This window comes from Amphichorda felina (genome assembly GCF_050947745.1).
Source record: "Amphichorda felina strain 45539 chromosome Unknown scaffold_8, whole genome shotgun sequence".
NCBI classification, from domain to species: Eukaryota; Fungi; Ascomycota; class Sordariomycetes; order Hypocreales; family Bionectriaceae; genus Amphichorda; species Amphichorda felina.
The window spans coordinates 1,324,118-1,341,216 of record NW_028145042.1 but is presented as its reverse complement, the minus strand read 5'-3'; the positions used below and the strand labels follow the sequence as shown (position 1 = coordinate 1,341,216).

Below are 17,099 nucleotides of genomic sequence, written 5' to 3'. Positions count from 1 at the left end.
AGTGTGAATTCGGATCTGGATTTTTGCCATCCACCACACAACGCTGCATGACTGGTGACCACTTGGACCATCAAACTCTGCCAAACGACGACAGATTCCACCACCCAAGCATCCGATTTCCTCATTTCCAGCCTAAACTCACCCTCCTCTCCACTGTGAATACAATAAAAGAACAGGGGACCGAGGGGAACCGAGGGGCAGAACTGGAAAAAAAAAATGGCGGGGTCGTCATCCAACTCAAGTCTCTGCAAGAAGTGTAAGGCGGAAGATGCGCCGTTGAAGCTTCGCCACGCCCCAACGTGCAGGTGAGGCCGCTTTTTTTTTTGTGTTCTACTCTGCTGCCTCGGTGGATTAAGACTGACCCTGGCCAGGAAATGCTACATCCAGTTTGTCGAGAACAAGGTTGCTAAGCGCCTAGACTCTCTGCGTCATGAAACCCGCACATCCAGCCTGCCAGAGCCACGTCGCTATGCCGCTGGCCTGTCCTTTGGGCCCTCATCCAGCGCCCTGGCCTGCCTACTGGATGAGCAGGCGCGCCTCCAGGCCAGCAAGAAATCTTCATCCCCTTTCGAGGTTCTGGCTGTCCACGTAGACACAGACCTAGACCCGCGGCGGAGCCCCGATGACCAAGCGAACACGCCTGCCCAGCGCCTCCTGAGTCGGTACCAGGAAAAATTCCCCCGCGTCGAGTTCCAGTGTGTCCACCTGAGCAAAGTCCTCGAGGTGCGTACGGTGGACTGGTCCGCGCTGCCGGGTCTCGGAGACGGCGACCAGCCGCCGGCCGAGAGGCTCCGGGCCATGTTCGACCGGCTGCCGTCCGTCACGGCCAAGGCGGACATCCTACGTCTCCTCGTGCGCCACTTGCTCCTCCATGTCGCCATGGAGAAGTCCTACACGGCACTCCTCCTCGGCCACAGCACCACAGCCCTCGCCGCCCTGACCCTCTCCGAGGTTGCCAACGGCCGCGGCTTCTCTGTTCCGTGGCAGGTCAACGACGGTCGCTACACGGTGTGCACCTATGCTTCTGGGTCTGATGCCACCCCGGTGTCCCAGACCGAGTACCCCATATACTATCCATTGCGCGAGGTGTTCAAGGGCGAGATCAACTCATACATCTCTCTCCTGCCCTCACTCACAGATCTGGGCCTGGGAGGGGATGGGGGGAGCAGGGAAGGGGGCCGCAGTAGTAGTAGTGTCGTCTCGCATAAGGACACGAGCATCGAGGAGGTCATGGCGAAGTACTTTGAGAGCGTCGAGGAGCCCTACTCGGGCATCGTGGCCAATGTGGTGCGCACCACGGGCAAATTGGACAGAGTGTGCGGCGAGAGGCTCTGCGGGCTGTGCAGCGTGACGCTCGATGAGCAAGGAGACTCGCGATGGGCAGGCGATATGGGCGACGAGGGAGGCGAGCTGCCACAGCATGAGGGAAGGCTGTGTTACGGCTGTAAGAGATCCATCAATGGATGATGATGATCAGCATGATCTTTCTTTTGGCCCCCCTACTCGCCCTATCGGGGCGACCGCTTCCCGAGTCTAGAAATCAAATCGACAAGAACTCCGGATGAATGCATCAGGCATCGTCTTGATCTCCTCCCCAACCCCCGACCCCAGTTCTATGCGCATAGCCTACTCCAAACACGACCTCTGAGCCCAACTCTCCATGTACAGACCTAATTTTCCAACCAAATCTTCAAGAAATTATATACAGAATATGACCTTCAAATCTTCGCTTATTTTTATCTTTTACCTTATATTTCTCGCACCGCCGTCTAAGTGGCCTTGGCATTGACTACTGACGGAATCATAAACATCTCTACCTTTCTCATGAGCTTGTTGGTCTGTTCAGCCAGGGACAGCGTGAGAATGGTGTGCGGTAGGATTCGGGCGAGATGTGGCAGGAAGCCCTTGTAGATGGCGAAGAAACCCTCGGTGCGGATGGTCTTAGCCAGGCAGTCAAAGACGCCCTTGTAGAGGTTGCCATTTTGGTTGTACAGGCGGGACATCAGGGTATCTGCAAGGCAAACAGTCAGTTATGGCACGAATCCACAATTCCGGGGTCGATTCTTACCAGGAGGATGCATGAAGCAGCAGACAACGAAGCCGCTCACGGCGCTGCTGGCGAGGTGGAGCGCCGGGCCTTCCTCCATACCGGCATGTCGCATCAACCGCCTCTTGGCGAAGAAGTAGGTCGGCAGCTGGACGGAGCTACCGAAACCTGTGCGGATCATGGCAGCGCCAACACCACGGTACAGACCAGCAATTCCCTCAGCCCGGTAAATTTGCGACATTCCATCAAGGGCGTTGCGGTACTTGTGCTGGGTGCCGACGGGCAGAGAGGTCGAGAAGCTTTGCAGGCGTGTCTTGACGAGGAAGAAGGGGCTACCGGCGGCGGCGCCAATCATACCAGAGGTGGCACCGCAGAACATGTTGATGGGCAGGCTCTGGGCGTTCGGGTTCTTCAGGAAGAAGCCGGCCAGAGCTTGGCGCATAGGGTCGTAGAAACCAAGACGGCAACCGTTGAGAAGAATCTGGTAGATATACGCGCAGCCGAGACCGCGGTAGATGGCGCGCACGCCCTCATGCCGCAGGATGGTGGTTACTCCGTGGAGCGGACCGCGGTAGTGTAGAGGCTGCTTGCCCTTGAGCTGTAGTTCTCCTTGCAGCTGCATCCTATATGGGGGGCAGCGCGTCAGCTTCTGTAGAAGAATCACGAATACATATGCGTTCACGTACCGGATCTTGACCGTCTCAAAAGGATGCGTCGCTGTGACAGCACCGCATGCTGCGAGGCCGCCGCCAATGAAGGCGCTGCTCCGTTGTCAGTTGCTGGACTTGGCGAGGATATCTGCCAGATGGAGGAGCAAGGTAAGCGCGTACCCTACTGTAGTCGACATGGCCGTTCACCCCAGTGGAACGGGCTGGGTCTGTGATTGCGGTCTATAGAAGCGTCTCGACGCGAGAACAGCTGTCTTCTCCCTCTCGAGGGGGCACGGCCGTGGGTCGGCTCGCGACTCGGAATCGGTGAGGGTCGTTGATACAAGTAATCACCGGTAACCCCGTAACCTGGAGGCAACAAGTTTGGTTAGACGCAGGGCTACTGACACAAAAAGGGAAGTGCCTTACATGATAGCACTGCTTGATCTGAAAGAGCGATGGGGAGATGGGGAGAGCGGAGGGAGTCGAGTGTAATTATTCAAAGTCGGGCTCGCAGCGGAAAGCGGAAGCCCTCGACTAGCCGCGCTGCTACTCAGGGCAGCAGTGAGAGCAGAGGCCGAATTACAGTGGAGAGCAGATTTCGTGCCAGGAGCAGGCTAGCAGCCGAAGTCGGCCGCGGCGACGTTGAGTTTGGTCCAATCAGAAGGGCTGGATTGGTTGAATTGGCTACGCCAGGCCAATCAACACCGTAGTCGTGTCGTGGGTGGACCCGCAGTTGGCTTCCGGGGATCCGCCACCAACGGAAGCTCCCTTCAAACAAAAGTCAGGGACCACACGGGACCAGAGTCACGGTGTCACCACCACCAGAGTCATCAAACCACGGGTCCACCGCTGACTCGGCTCCGTCGTGGACGGGAATCGGGTCTCGCGAGAACCAGCGGCCCTAGAAATACTCGTACCACGTCCACCCAGCGGCTACCTCCGGCATCCGTGGGGTGGTGGGCAATTTCATCGAGTCTCCAGCAAGCATGCCACATATATTAGTATACTGCTTGTACATACGGATGAAGGCCTTTCAGGCAGTACCATTAGAATGCTACACCGCTCCCCATATCATACCTACACAGTATTCCTCCTGAGTCAATGGCCTCGGCCACAGTGACGGACAAGTCGTCTCGGTGCTCCTCACCTCGCGGCCCCGCATCCAGGCCCCGCCTGTCCCGTGCCGTTCTCCGTATCCCCGTGACCATGACATGATGGTCGAGATGCTGCGAGACCTGTCGTCGGCGGCGATTGGAGGGCACACTAACAATTCTGTTGAACCTTCTGATGAATCATGGTGCCGACTGCCGCAGGTTCCATACCCGAGAGGATGGGCAAGGGGTTGCCCGCAACCCGTACGGTCCATTTGACCAAACTTACTTGCAAGCATCAAGTAGATTCCCGAAAGATAGGTAGGGACTTAGCAACCATCCCTATCTGGTATCCGTACTCTCTTACTGGTGCCATCGAAGTCTGTGCTGCTTGATGGATATGGGTGCTGCGAGCACGAGATCTAATACTGTTAGGGAAGATAATAAAAATACCTTAGAGTGCACATAAGTCATCCTGTACTACATAAGCAAAGGAGAATTGCTAATATAGTTCGTTGCACTTTATATCAGCAATAAGTTTTAGAATTCAGTAGCATCCGTAGTCCGGCATTGAGTTTTGTGGTTGGCTTCCAAGTTACTGATCTGATGCAAGGGGCTGGGTTACAATGTACATTCGTACCCCACGTCGCGCTCGATTGGCGCTGGCAATTAACATTTTGCTCGAGCCCAAGCTCCGATCATCCCTGGGCTTTTCGCATGTCCTCCCCGGTAACGCGACCTCCCATCATCAGAATCTGACCCTCGCAGAGAACCAGCAGCTCAATCTGAACCGGCGGAGGCAATTGGATGGCGCCTTGAGACCGACTGTGCGCAGCTCTTTGCTGCCGGTTCCCTCGTCTTGACCAGGATCCCCGCCAGCGGAATCGACGTCAGCTCCTAGACGCCCGTTTCGAATCCTCCTCGGACCGAGACCTCTCGTCTATCCTATCCTTAAACCTATCGCCTCCCTATCACGACTCTCAAAATGGCCTCCACGCCTATGGATCTCGACCGACCCGAAGCTCTCAACATCCAAAGGACGCTAGGGGGGACTACCAGTTCCACGTCAAATCTCAGCGATGTGATTTCCACATTCCGGCCTACCAAGGTATGTCGTGGAATCTTCTACAGTCCCGATTCAACTGGGCCTAACGCTCAAGCAGCTGTTCCGGCGCGATGACGTGAAGGAAGGGCGTCCGCAACCTTGCGTTCAGTCCATCGACTACGATGACGACGGCGAACTAGTCATGACATCAGCCAGCGACGAGACGATACAAATATATAATGTTAAAGAAGGACGTCATGATAAGAGCCTCTTGAGCAAAAAGTACGGCGTCAAGCTCGCCAAGTTCACACATACCAGCTCCAGTATAATATACGCCAGCACAAAACAGAATGGTAAACCCTTCATTTGGCAGTCTTCTGGACCGTGGGCATAGGGACTGACCCGATCCGCGCAAAATAGATGCCATCCGATACCTTGCGACGCACGACAACTCGTTTATCCGGTACTTTGAAGGCCATGAAGGGAGTGTCACCTGTCTCGCTGTCCACCCGGGAAGCGACAACTTCATATCATGCTCGCAAGACAACACCGTGCGGCTATGGGACACCCAGACAAAGTATTGGCAGGGCCAGCTTAATCTGAAGTCACCCACGCTGGCCGCCCACGACCCGTCGGGGACTGTCTTTGCTGTGGCCTGCCCAAGCGCGGGGTCCGTGTTGCTATACGACATGCGCAACTATGATAAGGCCCCCTTCGCCACGATTGACCTCGTCGAGCAGGGTCGGGCCATTGACCCCTCGCATCTTGTCAAGGGCTGGACAAAGCTGGAGTTCTCGAACGATGGAAAGTCGCTTCTAATTGGAACCAGGGGCAACGGCCACTTCTTGCTCGACGCATTCGAAGGTACTCTGAAGGCCTACCTTCACAAGCCGTCGGGTGGAACGCGGCGCCTGGCGCCGGGCGAGGCTGAGGCGGCTAATGGTGCCGCGGCCGAAAGCTCGAGGCTTGACAGCAACGGCGACTGCTGCTTCACACCCGATGGGCGGTTCGTCCTGAGTGGGACCAAGAAGGACGTACTTGTCTGGGACACAATGGGTACGCCCAGCGAGCATAAAGTCCTCGAGCCGGCGCATACGCTCCAGGATAAGAGGGAATCAGCTGTCTTAGCGTTCAACCCCCGTTACAATTTCTTCGCCACTGCGGACCAGGAGCTATTGTTTTGGCTTCCTGATCCTCACGGCGTATGATACAGGGAGTGAAAATCAAACTTACCAAAGGCATGGAAACGACGCAGTGATATTTCTTGTCAAGAAAGCTAGCAGTTTATACCCTGGGAAATAGGTAGAAAGGGGCAGGAATAAAGGAAACACCTGGGAAGAGTCATGAAAACTTCGCAGAGCGCAGTCACAGGTATTTTCACAGTAGTATATGTAGATTGCAAATAGTGGAATCTTTACTGTCATGGCCAAAAGTTTTGCATGTTTGTTTAATAAAGGTATTGTCTATGCCAGCAGGTGAATGTTGATGTCGGTTGGGGAACTGCACCTGGTGAATTTCAGGCCCCACCACGAAATAATCCACCCACTCACTCCTCCAGCTATCTTGCCGCCATCCAACCGTCGACATCACGCACCTCGACCGCAAACCACATCATAATCCGACCACCATTGAGACTACAATTATATCAGTATCGCACATAGAATCATCACCTTTGAATAAGAGAGCGCTCGATACGATGCCGTACTTCAAGACGGCCCAGGAATGGGTCGACCAGTCCAAGCTACTCCTCGAGGCCAGACCCGCCACCGCAAGTCTCCCTCCTCGCTCTCTCCCCCATGCTGACGCTCCCAGCTGACCCTGAGCTTCCATCTCGCAGACACGCATAACGACGCGATATTCCATAAAGCCCGTCAAGCCCCGCAAAGACCAGGACTCGTCCGAGACGGAGCCCAAGCCCCCGCGCGGCTGCCTCGTGATCAAGACGTACGACCCCGAGAGCGGCGTGGTCCTCAAGTACCGCACGACCAAGGCCGCCGAGGTGTCGCGCCTGATACAGTCTTCGCTGGGCTGTCTGGGACGGGGGATGGCTGCCATGCCTGAACCGCCAGCGGAGGAGGCCATGGCAGATGCGCCGCCGGCGGGCGTCGCGACTGAGACTGATGCTAAGGGCACTCCCACAGCGCAAGGGCAGCCGAGCGGAGGGGGTGGTGGTGGCAAGAAAAAGAAGAAGGGCAAGAAATAAAAGGGCACCCTAGATCAGAAAGAATGGCAGCGAGGGACTCGAGCATCACTGGACTTTAGGCGTCGATGGGTGTTCGTTGAATATGACATTTTGCATTCCCTCTTGGAGGTCTTTTCTAAAGTAGTACATTCATGATCCGTCGCGATAATCCATGGCCCGTTCCTCCATCAGTACACAAATAAACACCCAAACGCCGCTGGTGGATGTATCAAGCCCAGCACTTGTAAACCAAAGAAACCTCTCGCCGAGGACTAGGCCGCCCTGGCTCTCTGCTTCGCAATGTACAATGTAACAAAAGAAAACGGGTATATACGCAGAGATGGTGGACGCTATGCACGAGCCGAAAACGTGGCAAGCTTAAAAGTCATCGTCAAAGGTGAAGTCGCCGTCGTTGTTGGTCACATCGGACGGGCCCTCCTCGACGTTCTTCTTGTTCGTACTGGCCATGACGCCAGCCTTTTGGTAGTCACCCACCCGCTTCTCGAAGAAGTTGGTCTTGCCACCGAGAGAGATGTTCTCCATGAAGTCGAAGGGGTTGGTGGAGTTGTAGATTTTGTCGTTGCCAAGAGCGACCAGCAGGCGGTCAGCGACGAACTCGATGTACTGCTTCATCAGATTGGCGTTCATGCCGAGCAGGGCACAAGGGAGGGCCTCGGTGAGGAACTCCTGCTCAATGGCGACGGCGTCGGTGATGATATCAGCAATCACCTTCTTGCTGGCACGATTCTTCATGTGGGAATGAAGCAGGCAGGCGAAATCGGTATGCAGACCCTCATCACGGGAGATGAGCTCGTTAGAGAAGGTCAGACCGGGCATCAGGCCACGCTTCTTCAGCCAGAAGATGGAGGCAAAAGCGCCGCTAAAGAAGATACCCTCAACAGCAGCGAAAGCGACCAGGCGTTGAGCAAAAGTCGACTGGCGATCCTGGATCCAACGAATAGCCCAGTCGGCCTTCTTGCGAATGCAGGGAACTACAACCAGTCAGTCACTGTGTCCATATGGGAAAGTGTTGGTAACATACTGGTATCAACGGCGTTGAAGAGATGCTCACGCTGAGCGTGCTCCTTGATGTAGGTATCAATCAGTAGCGAGTAGGTCTCGGAGTGGATGTTCTCCATCATGATCTGGAAGCCGTAGAAACAACGAGCCTCGGGAATCTGGACTTCGCCACTGAAGCGCTCCACCAGGTTCTCGTTGACGATACCGTCCGACGCGGCGAAGAATGCCAGGATGTGGGAGATGAAGAACTTCTCGTCATCGTTAATGCGGTTGTTCCAGTCATGGAGATCCTTGGAAAGATCAATCTCCTCGGCAGTCCAGAACGAGGCTTCGGCCTTCTTGTACATCTGCCAGATCTTTACGCGGTGTGTTAGTACCCGATTTTTACCAAGACGCAGAAACCACTTTACGCGTCAAGACGCGTCACATACCTCGTGATACTTGATTGGGAACAGGACGAAGCGCTGAGGGTTCTCCTGCAGAATCGGCTCGTCGCACACCTCAGGTTTGGCGACTGCGGACTCCTCCTTCTCAACCTTCTTGGTCTCCTCGACCTTCTTCACCTCCTGGATCTCGGGTTTCTGGTTGTCCATCTGCTCTGCGAGGTTGGCGAGGGCAGACTCGTCCACGGGGTTGTTTTCCTTGTTGGCCGCGCTGAAGTCGAGCTTCTTAATGGGAGACTCCATCCTGAGAGAGTCAATGGCAGAAGCAGCCTGGAGCATCCGAGTTAGCCGACGATCAGGGATGTGGCGGAATCATGGACGACGTCACTGACCTGCTTCGAAGGGGTGATTTCGGCAGCCATTGTTGTGATCAAGGTCAACGATGCGAAGGGATGATCTATACAAGAGAGAACGCGTTAAAGGTGCTCGTCTTGAGGTTTGGCCGAGAATTGGTTGATGAGAACGCGATAGATGAGTCGAGCTGGAAGGGATGCCTACTACGCTTTTTGTACATAGGCAGATGCGTCGTCACGTGTTGGCGACGCGTCTGGATCGTGTTTTTAATGAGCAAGGTCATTCACCAATGAAAGATGCTAGGAGCCCTTGCAGGTGGGTCCCGACATGCCAGGTACAGATGTGCTGTGGATTTGCACGCTTGCTAACGACCTGATCCCTGCTCTCCAAGTCCACCAGCCACCTCTTTAGACAGGCATCGCGACCTACAACGCGTGAATTGTCGCGTCTTGAACAGGGTCGAGAGCACCAACATTGCCCCGCCAAGCTGGGGCTTTGACCAGGGTAGCTTTGACAAGCTGGACCTGCCGAGACGTCATGACCGCGTTATCAATCAGCATCAATCAGCAAACAAAGCCCACATCGCGCGTTCTCAGACTCACCTTCAGTGGCTCCGTGGTCTGATCACGGACTTTCGGCTGAGCTAGAACATTATCGAAACTCGCCCATATCCAGCCCCGAGATGACCTTCGGAGATGCGAGCTTACAGTTTTTCCCATCAGGAAACCTCGTTCGTACATGATCCATCGGAGCATCAGTAACGACAAATCCGTAGTTTATTTCTCACTTATTCTAGAGGTATGTCTCGACTCTCCTCTAAGCACTACAAGAAGCAAAATGTAGATTGTGCCCGCACTTTTAACCAACTGAGAAAAAGAAGAAAAAAGGCCAACGTCACGATTCCTCCCGTCGCCCTCATCGATCTCTGAAACTTCCACCTCGCTAGGAACGAGTCTGCCTGAGCCACCATCAACTCTCACGTATCTTACTGAATAAAACTCACAGGTCCCATATTTCAGCGACGTCCGCTTTTGTTAGTCTTCTTGCGGCCGTCAGAGCCGGAGTTGTCAACCCGGCCCATCTCGATATCGTTCGCCCGGGTCTTGTTTCTCCATCCACCTCCCCGTACTTCTGCAACTTCCGGCTCGCTGGGCATCGGGTGTTGCGATCTCGGCTGGCCTGGCCGTGCTGAGGGCTGTTGAGTGGAGGAGTGGGGCCCGTTCTCGGGACTATTGTTGCTCTCCGACCTGTCGAACTCCTCGGGGCTGCTAGGGTCAACCGCCGGCATGAGCTGACCGCTTTGCTCCAAATTCTTTTTACCCTTTCTGCGAAGATGCTCCTCAAGAACCATAGCGTTACGAGTGTTGGCGCGGAACGCGGCGTCGGCTATATCTCCGAAAAAAGGAACAAGCCCAATGACAAAGTCAATGATGATGTTGAACATCATCTGCGCTTTCAGTCCAGCCGGCAAGCCACCTTCGATCTGGCCACAGGTCTTCATGACCATTAGCGCCAAAAGGGCGTCCAATACGTCGCCAATGCTATAATGGAGTCGTTAGCTGTCTGCTTCCACAGCCTAGAAACTGATCAGAGACGTACGCAGGAATGATTCCAATGACACTTCCCCAGCCAAACTTGATCCCAAGGAAGCTAAAGAGACACATGTCTAGGCGATAGGCCCGTCTCTTGACCTTGGTGAGGACTTGGCCATCATGCTCTGAGATGCCAGGAGGCAGAGCCTTCTTGCGCTTCTTAGTTTTGCCTCTCTTGCTCGGCGTGCCATCCAACCTGGTCGCTGGGATGGTCTCGAAGTACGGATCCTGTGGGACATTAGTCGCCATGCCTGTGGCAAGCACAAGCACTTGCAAATGCTTACCTTCTTTCCAAACTTATTGTCAACCGTCTCCCCCAAGATCTTCTTAGCCACGATCTTGGTCACGAACGAAGCCATGAGTACTGATGCGCTCTCTGTTTCGCTTACTCGCTGAAAGAAGAGGAGGTGAGAGGGTCGATCGTCAAACAATGGCGGAAGCAAAGGGCCTCCTGGTATTTATGGCTGAACCAAGGTCCAAAGGGTCCAAGGCGTCGGATCTGGCCGACTGGAGGTACTCGTATGCTTGGAGCCGTGTTTCAGGAGGTGCGCTTGCTTCCCAAGTCCGGAAGAGGGAGGTCTTGGGCCAACGGAACAGGGAGGGAAGGGTTGAAATATCTCTAGGCAAAAAGTCTATCTTTTACTGCAATAAAAATCCATCGTGGTTGACTGAGCTCCTAAATCCCATTTTCTTGTTTTCAGCGTAGCGTGCCTCTGGTCCACGGCAGCAGGCAATGATGTAATTCACTCGAGTGGCCTGAATGTCAGTAGACGTGGCATGCGGACCAGCCACACGTTGATGGTGACGCCCGAATGTGGGCGTGATGCTACACAGCCACGTACTAGCTCCAGCTGTCTGGTCCAGACTGTGGCTGAACTTCTTGGTCTCAGCTGGAAAATAACAGCAACGGCACTGTGTGCTGCCGAGTACGACATGACTGCGCCACACAATCTCTTGCCACTTCCAGCACTTTCTTCTGGTCCTCAACATGGCACCGCCAACTCCGCAGCAACTGACGTTTGGGTTCCAACTGATAGTCACCGACAACGCATCGTCGACTGGCCTCGCTTTATACCACTCCCCCTCCATCGGACGCCACAGTTGACAGATCCGAAACGCGACAATACGTCCACGCTCCGCAGTAAATCCCCCCCAGCTTCTTCGGGCCTGTCAGGACCTGCTCGAGCTAATCCCCACGGTGTCGCGCTTGCGTCAAGTCGCAATTCGCTATCCACCTTCGCAACTCCCTTGGACCACAGCCATGTCCATCATCCCTTCACGGTTACGCGCTGAATACCCCTCGACCAAATCGTGAACATACCCTATCCTTTTTGTTTGACTAGCCTGGAGCATGCACCGCGCAGAGAGGCACAATGATTGGCAACCAAATGGAACTCTCGGATTGTGCGTTGACTAAAAAAGATTTCGAGGATTCGCATGATGCTAACTGCTCGCCTCAGGGCTGGATGATCTCTGCGTCCGCTTCATCATCAACCTTCCGGAGGAGGATCTGTCGTCGGTCGCTCGCATATGCTTCCAAGTAGAAGAAGCACAATGGTTCTACGAAGACTTCATCCGTCCTCTGGACCCGAACCTCCCGTCCATGACCCTGCGGACATTCTGCCTGCGCCTGTTTCAGCACTGCCCGCTGCTCGCTACGTTCTCAGTCGAAAACCATACACGTGCCTTTGAAGAGTTCCTGCAGTACAAGACGCGAGTCCCCGTCCGTGGTGCGATCCTCCTTAACCATGAAATGGACTCGACTGTCCTTGTCAAGGGATGGAAAAAAGGCGCAAGCTGGAGCTTCCCGCGCGGTAAGATCAACAAAGATGAGGATGATTTAGACTGTGCAGTCCGGGAGGTCTGGGAAGAGACCGGTCTCGACCTTCGGGCTGCCGGGCTCGTGCCGACTGAGAGCAACCCAAAATTTATCGAAATCACCATGAGGGAGCAGCAGATGCGGCTATATATCTTTCGCGATGTTCCCATGGAAACAAAGTTCCAGCCACAGACCAGGAAGGAGATCAGCAAAATCCAGTGGTACAAGCTGTCAGAGCTCCCGGCGTTTCGCAAGAAAGGGGGGCAGAACAACGGCACCAACAACGGGCCTGATGCTTCTGCAAGCGCCAGCAAATTCTACATGGTGGCTCCTTTCCTCGTGCCTCTAAAGAAGTGGGTTCTTTCACAGAAGAAGATTGCAACCAGGCAAACTTCGATGACGGTCAACCAAAACAACTTCAATCCGCACTTCTCGGTCGATGAGGCGCCCACGGAGGACGACGCGTGGCCGCAGGTCGTCCCGTCAGTTACCGCACCAGCCCCAGAACTTGACACTCTTGAGGGAGCAACACACGAACTCCAACGGCTTCTCAAGGTCCAACCTCCCACGCAAGGATCGGCTATGCAGGAGGACAAAGCTATCGCCCTTCTTTCAATGCTCAAGCTTGGGGGAGCCTCTCGCCCTGGACAGTCACAGGGAAATTCGCATATCCCCCAGACTCCTCTTGACCTAACCGCTAGCGAAGCCCCATACCCTCGTAATCCTCATCATCACACAAACCAGCATCAGCAGGTGCAAATGAATCAACCGCCGCCCCCGGCCTTTACCCTTCCCCAACATCAACAACACCAAGGACCGTCATGGAACATGGCACAGCATCACCCTCACCCCGGAAAATTTCCCCCGCAAGAATTTGGTGCTGTCTCTCAACAACCTCGGGGTAATCACCAGGCTCCACTAGTGCACCCTCAACCTCTCCCACCCCAGGTGCAGAGATCTGTGTATAATAAGAGTACATTTCAGGATCAACAACCCAACCTCCCGTCCCAACATATACAGCTTCCCCCACCGCCGCAGCAACAGCCGCAGCTTGAGCCTCCCCCTGAGTATGTTCCACAGATTCCTCCGCAACAAAACATGCCATCAAATGGAGAACGCCCCCGCTTAGATGGGCAATCGCTTGCCCTTCTTCACGCATTCAAGAGGGATACTGGTAACTCACCATCCACTCAATTGAAGGAACACCCAGGAGCCACTCATAGCCACCTCACAACCCAACTCCAGCATCGCGACAGCCAACCTCCTGCCACCCAAAATCAACCCCGACCCTCGGAGCTTGCAGGCTCGTCTGCAACACAGAATCTACCAATGGCTATATTAAGACCGAACGCTCATGCGCCTGCTGATCAGCATCGGTCTACTTTGCTCGGCATGTTCAAGAATGGTGGAGCGAGCACACCGCCACAAGGAGCGAGTCAATCTCAACGCGGTCACATCGACGGTGCCGGAATTCAAAAGCAGCTACTGGATACACTTGTCCCGTCTGGCTCCGCCACTCCTCCCCAAACTATTCATCATTCTCCGAATCCCAGTGCTGCGCTGTCGGACTTCCTAGCTTTGAAACCCCACGCAGGGCAGCTAGCCCCTACGAAGTCCAGAACTAGCAACCATACACCCCCTAGCCGCAGGCAGCCCGCCAGGGGTGACAATCCACCGGCTCATCCCGTCCGCATACTTCAACGACCACAAGGGGCCGACGCTCTAGACTTTGCCAGACAACCAGAGAAGGCTATGGCGCCCTCGCCATATTTGGGTCAATCGCATCCAGTACCCGGGAATTACGCAAGTCCGCCGGTTGTTGCTGCTCGACCCTCTCCCGGAGGATATGATAAACCACCCGAAGCGTCACAAGATCAGAAGCGCCAGCTTTTGTCCCTGTTCGGCAAGCAGCAGGCCGGTCCCAACGCCGCAGCCCCCAGTGCTGTCGAGGGCGGCTCTGATCATGGATCTACGACGAGACCCGGAAGCGGGCCCCCCATGTCCTCAGCTGACCAGACATTCCTCTTGGATTACCTTCAGTCAGTCACAGGCAACGCCTCGCGCTAGAGGATCATTATAAGTAGTTGGTGTCGTTGGTGTCATTCCGGGTAAATGAATTAGGTTTTTTCTTCCTGGGGTCACGGGGTTGGTCTAGATACCATCCTACATAAATAGGGTGAATGAGGAGGAGTTGCAATGAAGAGCTTGAGATGTCTCCCCCTATCCCACATTGATCCCCGTCTCCCCCCCCCCCCCCCCCCCCCTTTTCTTCTTCCCCAAAATTGCCAATTTTTAGCCCAGAAGTCCTGAGGCAATTCTTAGCAGGGTGCGCCATCCAGTTGTCGACTGAGGCCTCAATTTGACTCGACTGCCTCCAAAACACTTGGATAGTCACTTTTCTCAAGATGCGAAGTTCCTAAAGCCTGATGACAGAGATACGTAACTTTCTTGCTCTGTTTGCCATGGTTCGAGAAAATAAAAGACTACTGCTCCTCATCTAAATCCAGCAGCTGGAATCGATTCGCCACAGTGCTTCTAATCGAAGGCGTCTTGGGCAACAGGGCATTAGTAAGGGTGCCTCGCCTAGGTACTGCCAGTCGATCTAGGGATTGTGCGCATTCATCCACATCGAATTCGATACGGGAGCCTTTGTACTTTCTTCAGTAGATTATCGTTAGCAAACATCTCGATAGAAGTATCGTGCTTGATGAAACATACAGTCGACTCATCATGCAGGTCCGCGCAAAGGAGGCGCCGGCTACAGAATTGGTGCTGATATAACAGTTGCCCTGGATAAAGTCTATCCGGACCACGACAAGGTTGTGGATGTGGTCCAAATCTTCCCTTACTTCGTCCTCGGTACGCCGAGTGCTGCAATGGCGTATCACAAGGTTTCGAGTAGCTCCCGATCTGATCTTGTGAGTAAGGTGATCAGGAAGCACGAACTGTCGGTCGTTCCAAGAGACTTCAACCTAAGCATAATGTCAATCCATCGATATCGCACGATGGATGAATTCGGAGCACTTACTCTTTTCTGTTTGATATACAGATCATACCTGCGAACGTGCTCATAGAAAGCCCTGGCATCATCTGCACGCAAGAAGGATACAGTGGCCGACTTATCCTTCCGTCTCACGAAGATGTCCACCAACTGTCCACCACGCACGACAGCAGTAATATCTGCGTGGCATGTACCCTCGGCGAGATTCGACAGTAATAGTGTCCTTGTGGCAACACGTTCGAGGTGATTCCGCGGCGAGTCTTCCGTAGGATTAATATCCCCCGGGGTGTCCTGCGCCAGCGACTCATCGTCATCGTATGCTTGATCCGCATCAGTCCATTGATTATGGGTGTGATTAGTAGGGGCTCTGAACGGTTGGCTCGTGGTGCCTTCAAAAGCAACTGGCTGGTGAGCTTCGACCGGTTCCTCTGCCAAAGACGGCCGAGAGGCAGGGGTTGGGACCGTTTTATTACTGAGACCTCCAGGATGGTTGTCGCTAAGAAGCTATCTATCAGTTAGCGTTCAGGCACAGTTAACCAAGATAGGAGCTGATGGAGTGTGTTTAGGCGGTTTTCCAACGGATATGTCATGAGTTCCATCGCAATCATCTCATCAATACCCCAGGAAATGAACATGTGGTCCGGCGCCAAGCTGCGACGAATACTGGAGCAAGCTTACCGCAATAGTCTCATCAGTAACCCCTCCCCTGATCAAATTCCCGCGAAGACTAGCTGTTATTTGGGGTGAAGGGGTCAGCAATGCTGATATTTTGCAGAGGATCGTATCGAAAGATTCGGACAGCAAACTTGCCATATTGGTGAGAGATCTGAATCAGCCGGTTGTATTCATCTCTAGGGATGTAAACAGCATCAGGATCCAGAAGACTGTAGTTGATGGGCACGAATCCGGCAGCAGTCTTTAGGTACCCAAGGTCAGTTCATGGCCATACACTTCCACGCAGCACAGGAAATGGACAGATTGTGACTATGTGTAGAAAGCACGAGGTCAGTTCGATGCACAATGAACCGGCACAGTTGGAGCGGGTAGAGAGAGCTTACCAAACCGATGCCATGGTAGTGGTTCATAACAAAACCCAAGTTTCGCGATGCAAATTCAAAAAGGTCGAGGATTTCAGATAGAAGGACGTGATGAGGACCAAGAAGGTGGAAATTCTTGGTGATGAGATCGGGCAGCCTGGCAATCACTGAATTGATAGGCCCGTGCCTGTGCATGGTGTAACCAGGAGCGCCTTCCAGCAACAGCTGTTAGCAGTGCACCTATAGTTTGCCTTGCTCGCCACCTATCGCAGCCCACGATTTGAGGTTGCGACCAATCAGGCCCAATTTGAAGAGGCGAAAGTTGAGGTTACCTACCTAGGTAATCATTGGCTGGCGAGGACAACTCCCTCCCAGAAGCACACGACCAAGGCCAAGGAAGAGTACTTTCAAGCGCGCTCCTCCCATAGTATCTGCAACTATGTGCCAGCAGTCTCACAATCTATGATAGCTCTAATAGGTGTATTTTGTATAGACTACACAGTTACAGGGTCCTAGGATGCCCGACACAGAAGAACTAGGGCCGGTGTTAGAAAAAATTGTGATATAGTCATGGAGAGCTCGTTGCCTCAGCCTACTGAAAGACTCTCTCTCATGCCCACAGTCAGTCGGACACTAGGACATATAGCGATAGGACGCGGACGAGATAGGACCTGCCACTTTACTTGAGAGATAAAGATCGTCCCTCTCAGTTCACCGTGCATTTAGGGCACAACTAGGACGTGGACATGATATTGGCATACATTGGGCATATAAAATAAAGGATGGGATGGGTCCCGGAGGTTCCCAGATGTTAAAAACTTCAAAGCCTTAAATTCTGCGTTAGGAGATGTCGTTGGATTTACGAGCATGAAGACTGG

At 53.9% G+C, this 17,099-nt stretch overlaps 7 protein-coding genes across 7 annotated transcripts; 4 read left to right on the top strand and 3 right to left on the bottom strand.

Annotated features, from left to right (window-relative positions):
• Positions 1-216: 216 nt before the first annotated feature.
• CTU2 (uncharacterized protein) lies at positions 217-1,467 on the top strand (the record flags this gene model as incomplete). The annotated part of the gene is made up of 2 exons (XM_083197442.1): positions 217-305; positions 372-1,467. 2 exons carry the CDS (start codon positions 217-219, stop codon positions 1,465-1,467), a joined length of 1,185 nt encoding a protein of 394 aa, XP_083046910.1.
• Positions 1,468-1,769: 302 nt separating this feature from the next.
• Positions 1,770-2,894, bottom strand: OAC1 (mitochondrial carrier domain-containing protein; the record flags this gene model as incomplete). The annotated part of the gene is made up of 4 exons (XM_083197441.1): positions 1,770-2,011; positions 2,069-2,670; positions 2,734-2,808; positions 2,878-2,894. The coding sequence occupies 4 exons, from the start codon at positions 2,892-2,894 to the stop codon at positions 1,770-1,772; spliced, it is 936 nt and encodes a 311-aa protein (XP_083046909.1).
• Positions 2,895-4,773: 1,879 nt separating this feature from the next.
• Positions 4,774-6,041, top strand: ACO1O0_008074 (WD-repeat containing protein SWD2; the record flags this gene model as incomplete). The annotated part of the gene is made up of 3 exons (XM_083197440.1): positions 4,774-4,896; positions 4,952-5,186; positions 5,254-6,041. The coding sequence occupies 3 exons, from the start codon at positions 4,774-4,776 to the stop codon at positions 6,039-6,041; spliced, it is 1,146 nt and encodes a 381-aa protein (XP_083046908.1).
• Positions 6,042-6,529: 488 nt separating this feature from the next.
• On the top strand, positions 6,530-7,036 carry ACO1O0_008073 (signal recognition particle 9 kDa protein-domain-containing protein; the record flags this gene model as incomplete). Its single annotated transcript, XM_083197439.1, has 2 exons — positions 6,530-6,605; positions 6,657-7,036. The coding sequence occupies 2 exons, from the start codon at positions 6,530-6,532 to the stop codon at positions 7,034-7,036; spliced, it is 456 nt and encodes a 151-aa protein (XP_083046907.1).
• A 357-nt stretch (positions 7,037-7,393) lies between these two features.
• RNR2 (ribonucleotide-diphosphate reductase subunit RNR2) lies at positions 7,394-8,840 on the bottom strand (the record flags this gene model as incomplete). Its single annotated transcript, XM_083197438.1, has 4 exons — positions 7,394-8,007; positions 8,058-8,382; positions 8,467-8,748; positions 8,772-8,840. 4 exons carry the CDS (start codon positions 8,838-8,840, stop codon positions 7,394-7,396), a joined length of 1,290 nt encoding a protein of 429 aa, XP_083046906.1.
• A 947-nt stretch (positions 8,841-9,787) lies between these two features.
• On the bottom strand, positions 9,788-10,723 carry ACO1O0_008071 (DUF4112 domain-containing protein; the record flags this gene model as incomplete). The annotated part of the gene is made up of 3 exons (XM_083197437.1): positions 9,788-10,313; positions 10,372-10,592; positions 10,649-10,723. 3 exons carry the CDS (start codon positions 10,721-10,723, stop codon positions 9,788-9,790), a joined length of 822 nt encoding a protein of 273 aa, XP_083046905.1.
• Positions 10,724-11,737: 1,014 nt separating this feature from the next.
• Positions 11,738-12,905, top strand: DCP2 (decapping enzyme complex catalytic subunit; the record flags this gene model as incomplete). Its single annotated transcript, XM_083197436.1, has 3 exons — positions 11,738-11,768; positions 11,825-12,833; positions 12,890-12,905. 3 exons carry the CDS (start codon positions 11,738-11,740, stop codon positions 12,903-12,905), a joined length of 1,056 nt encoding a protein of 351 aa, XP_083046904.1.
• Between the last annotated feature and the right edge of the window lie 4,194 nt (positions 12,906-17,099).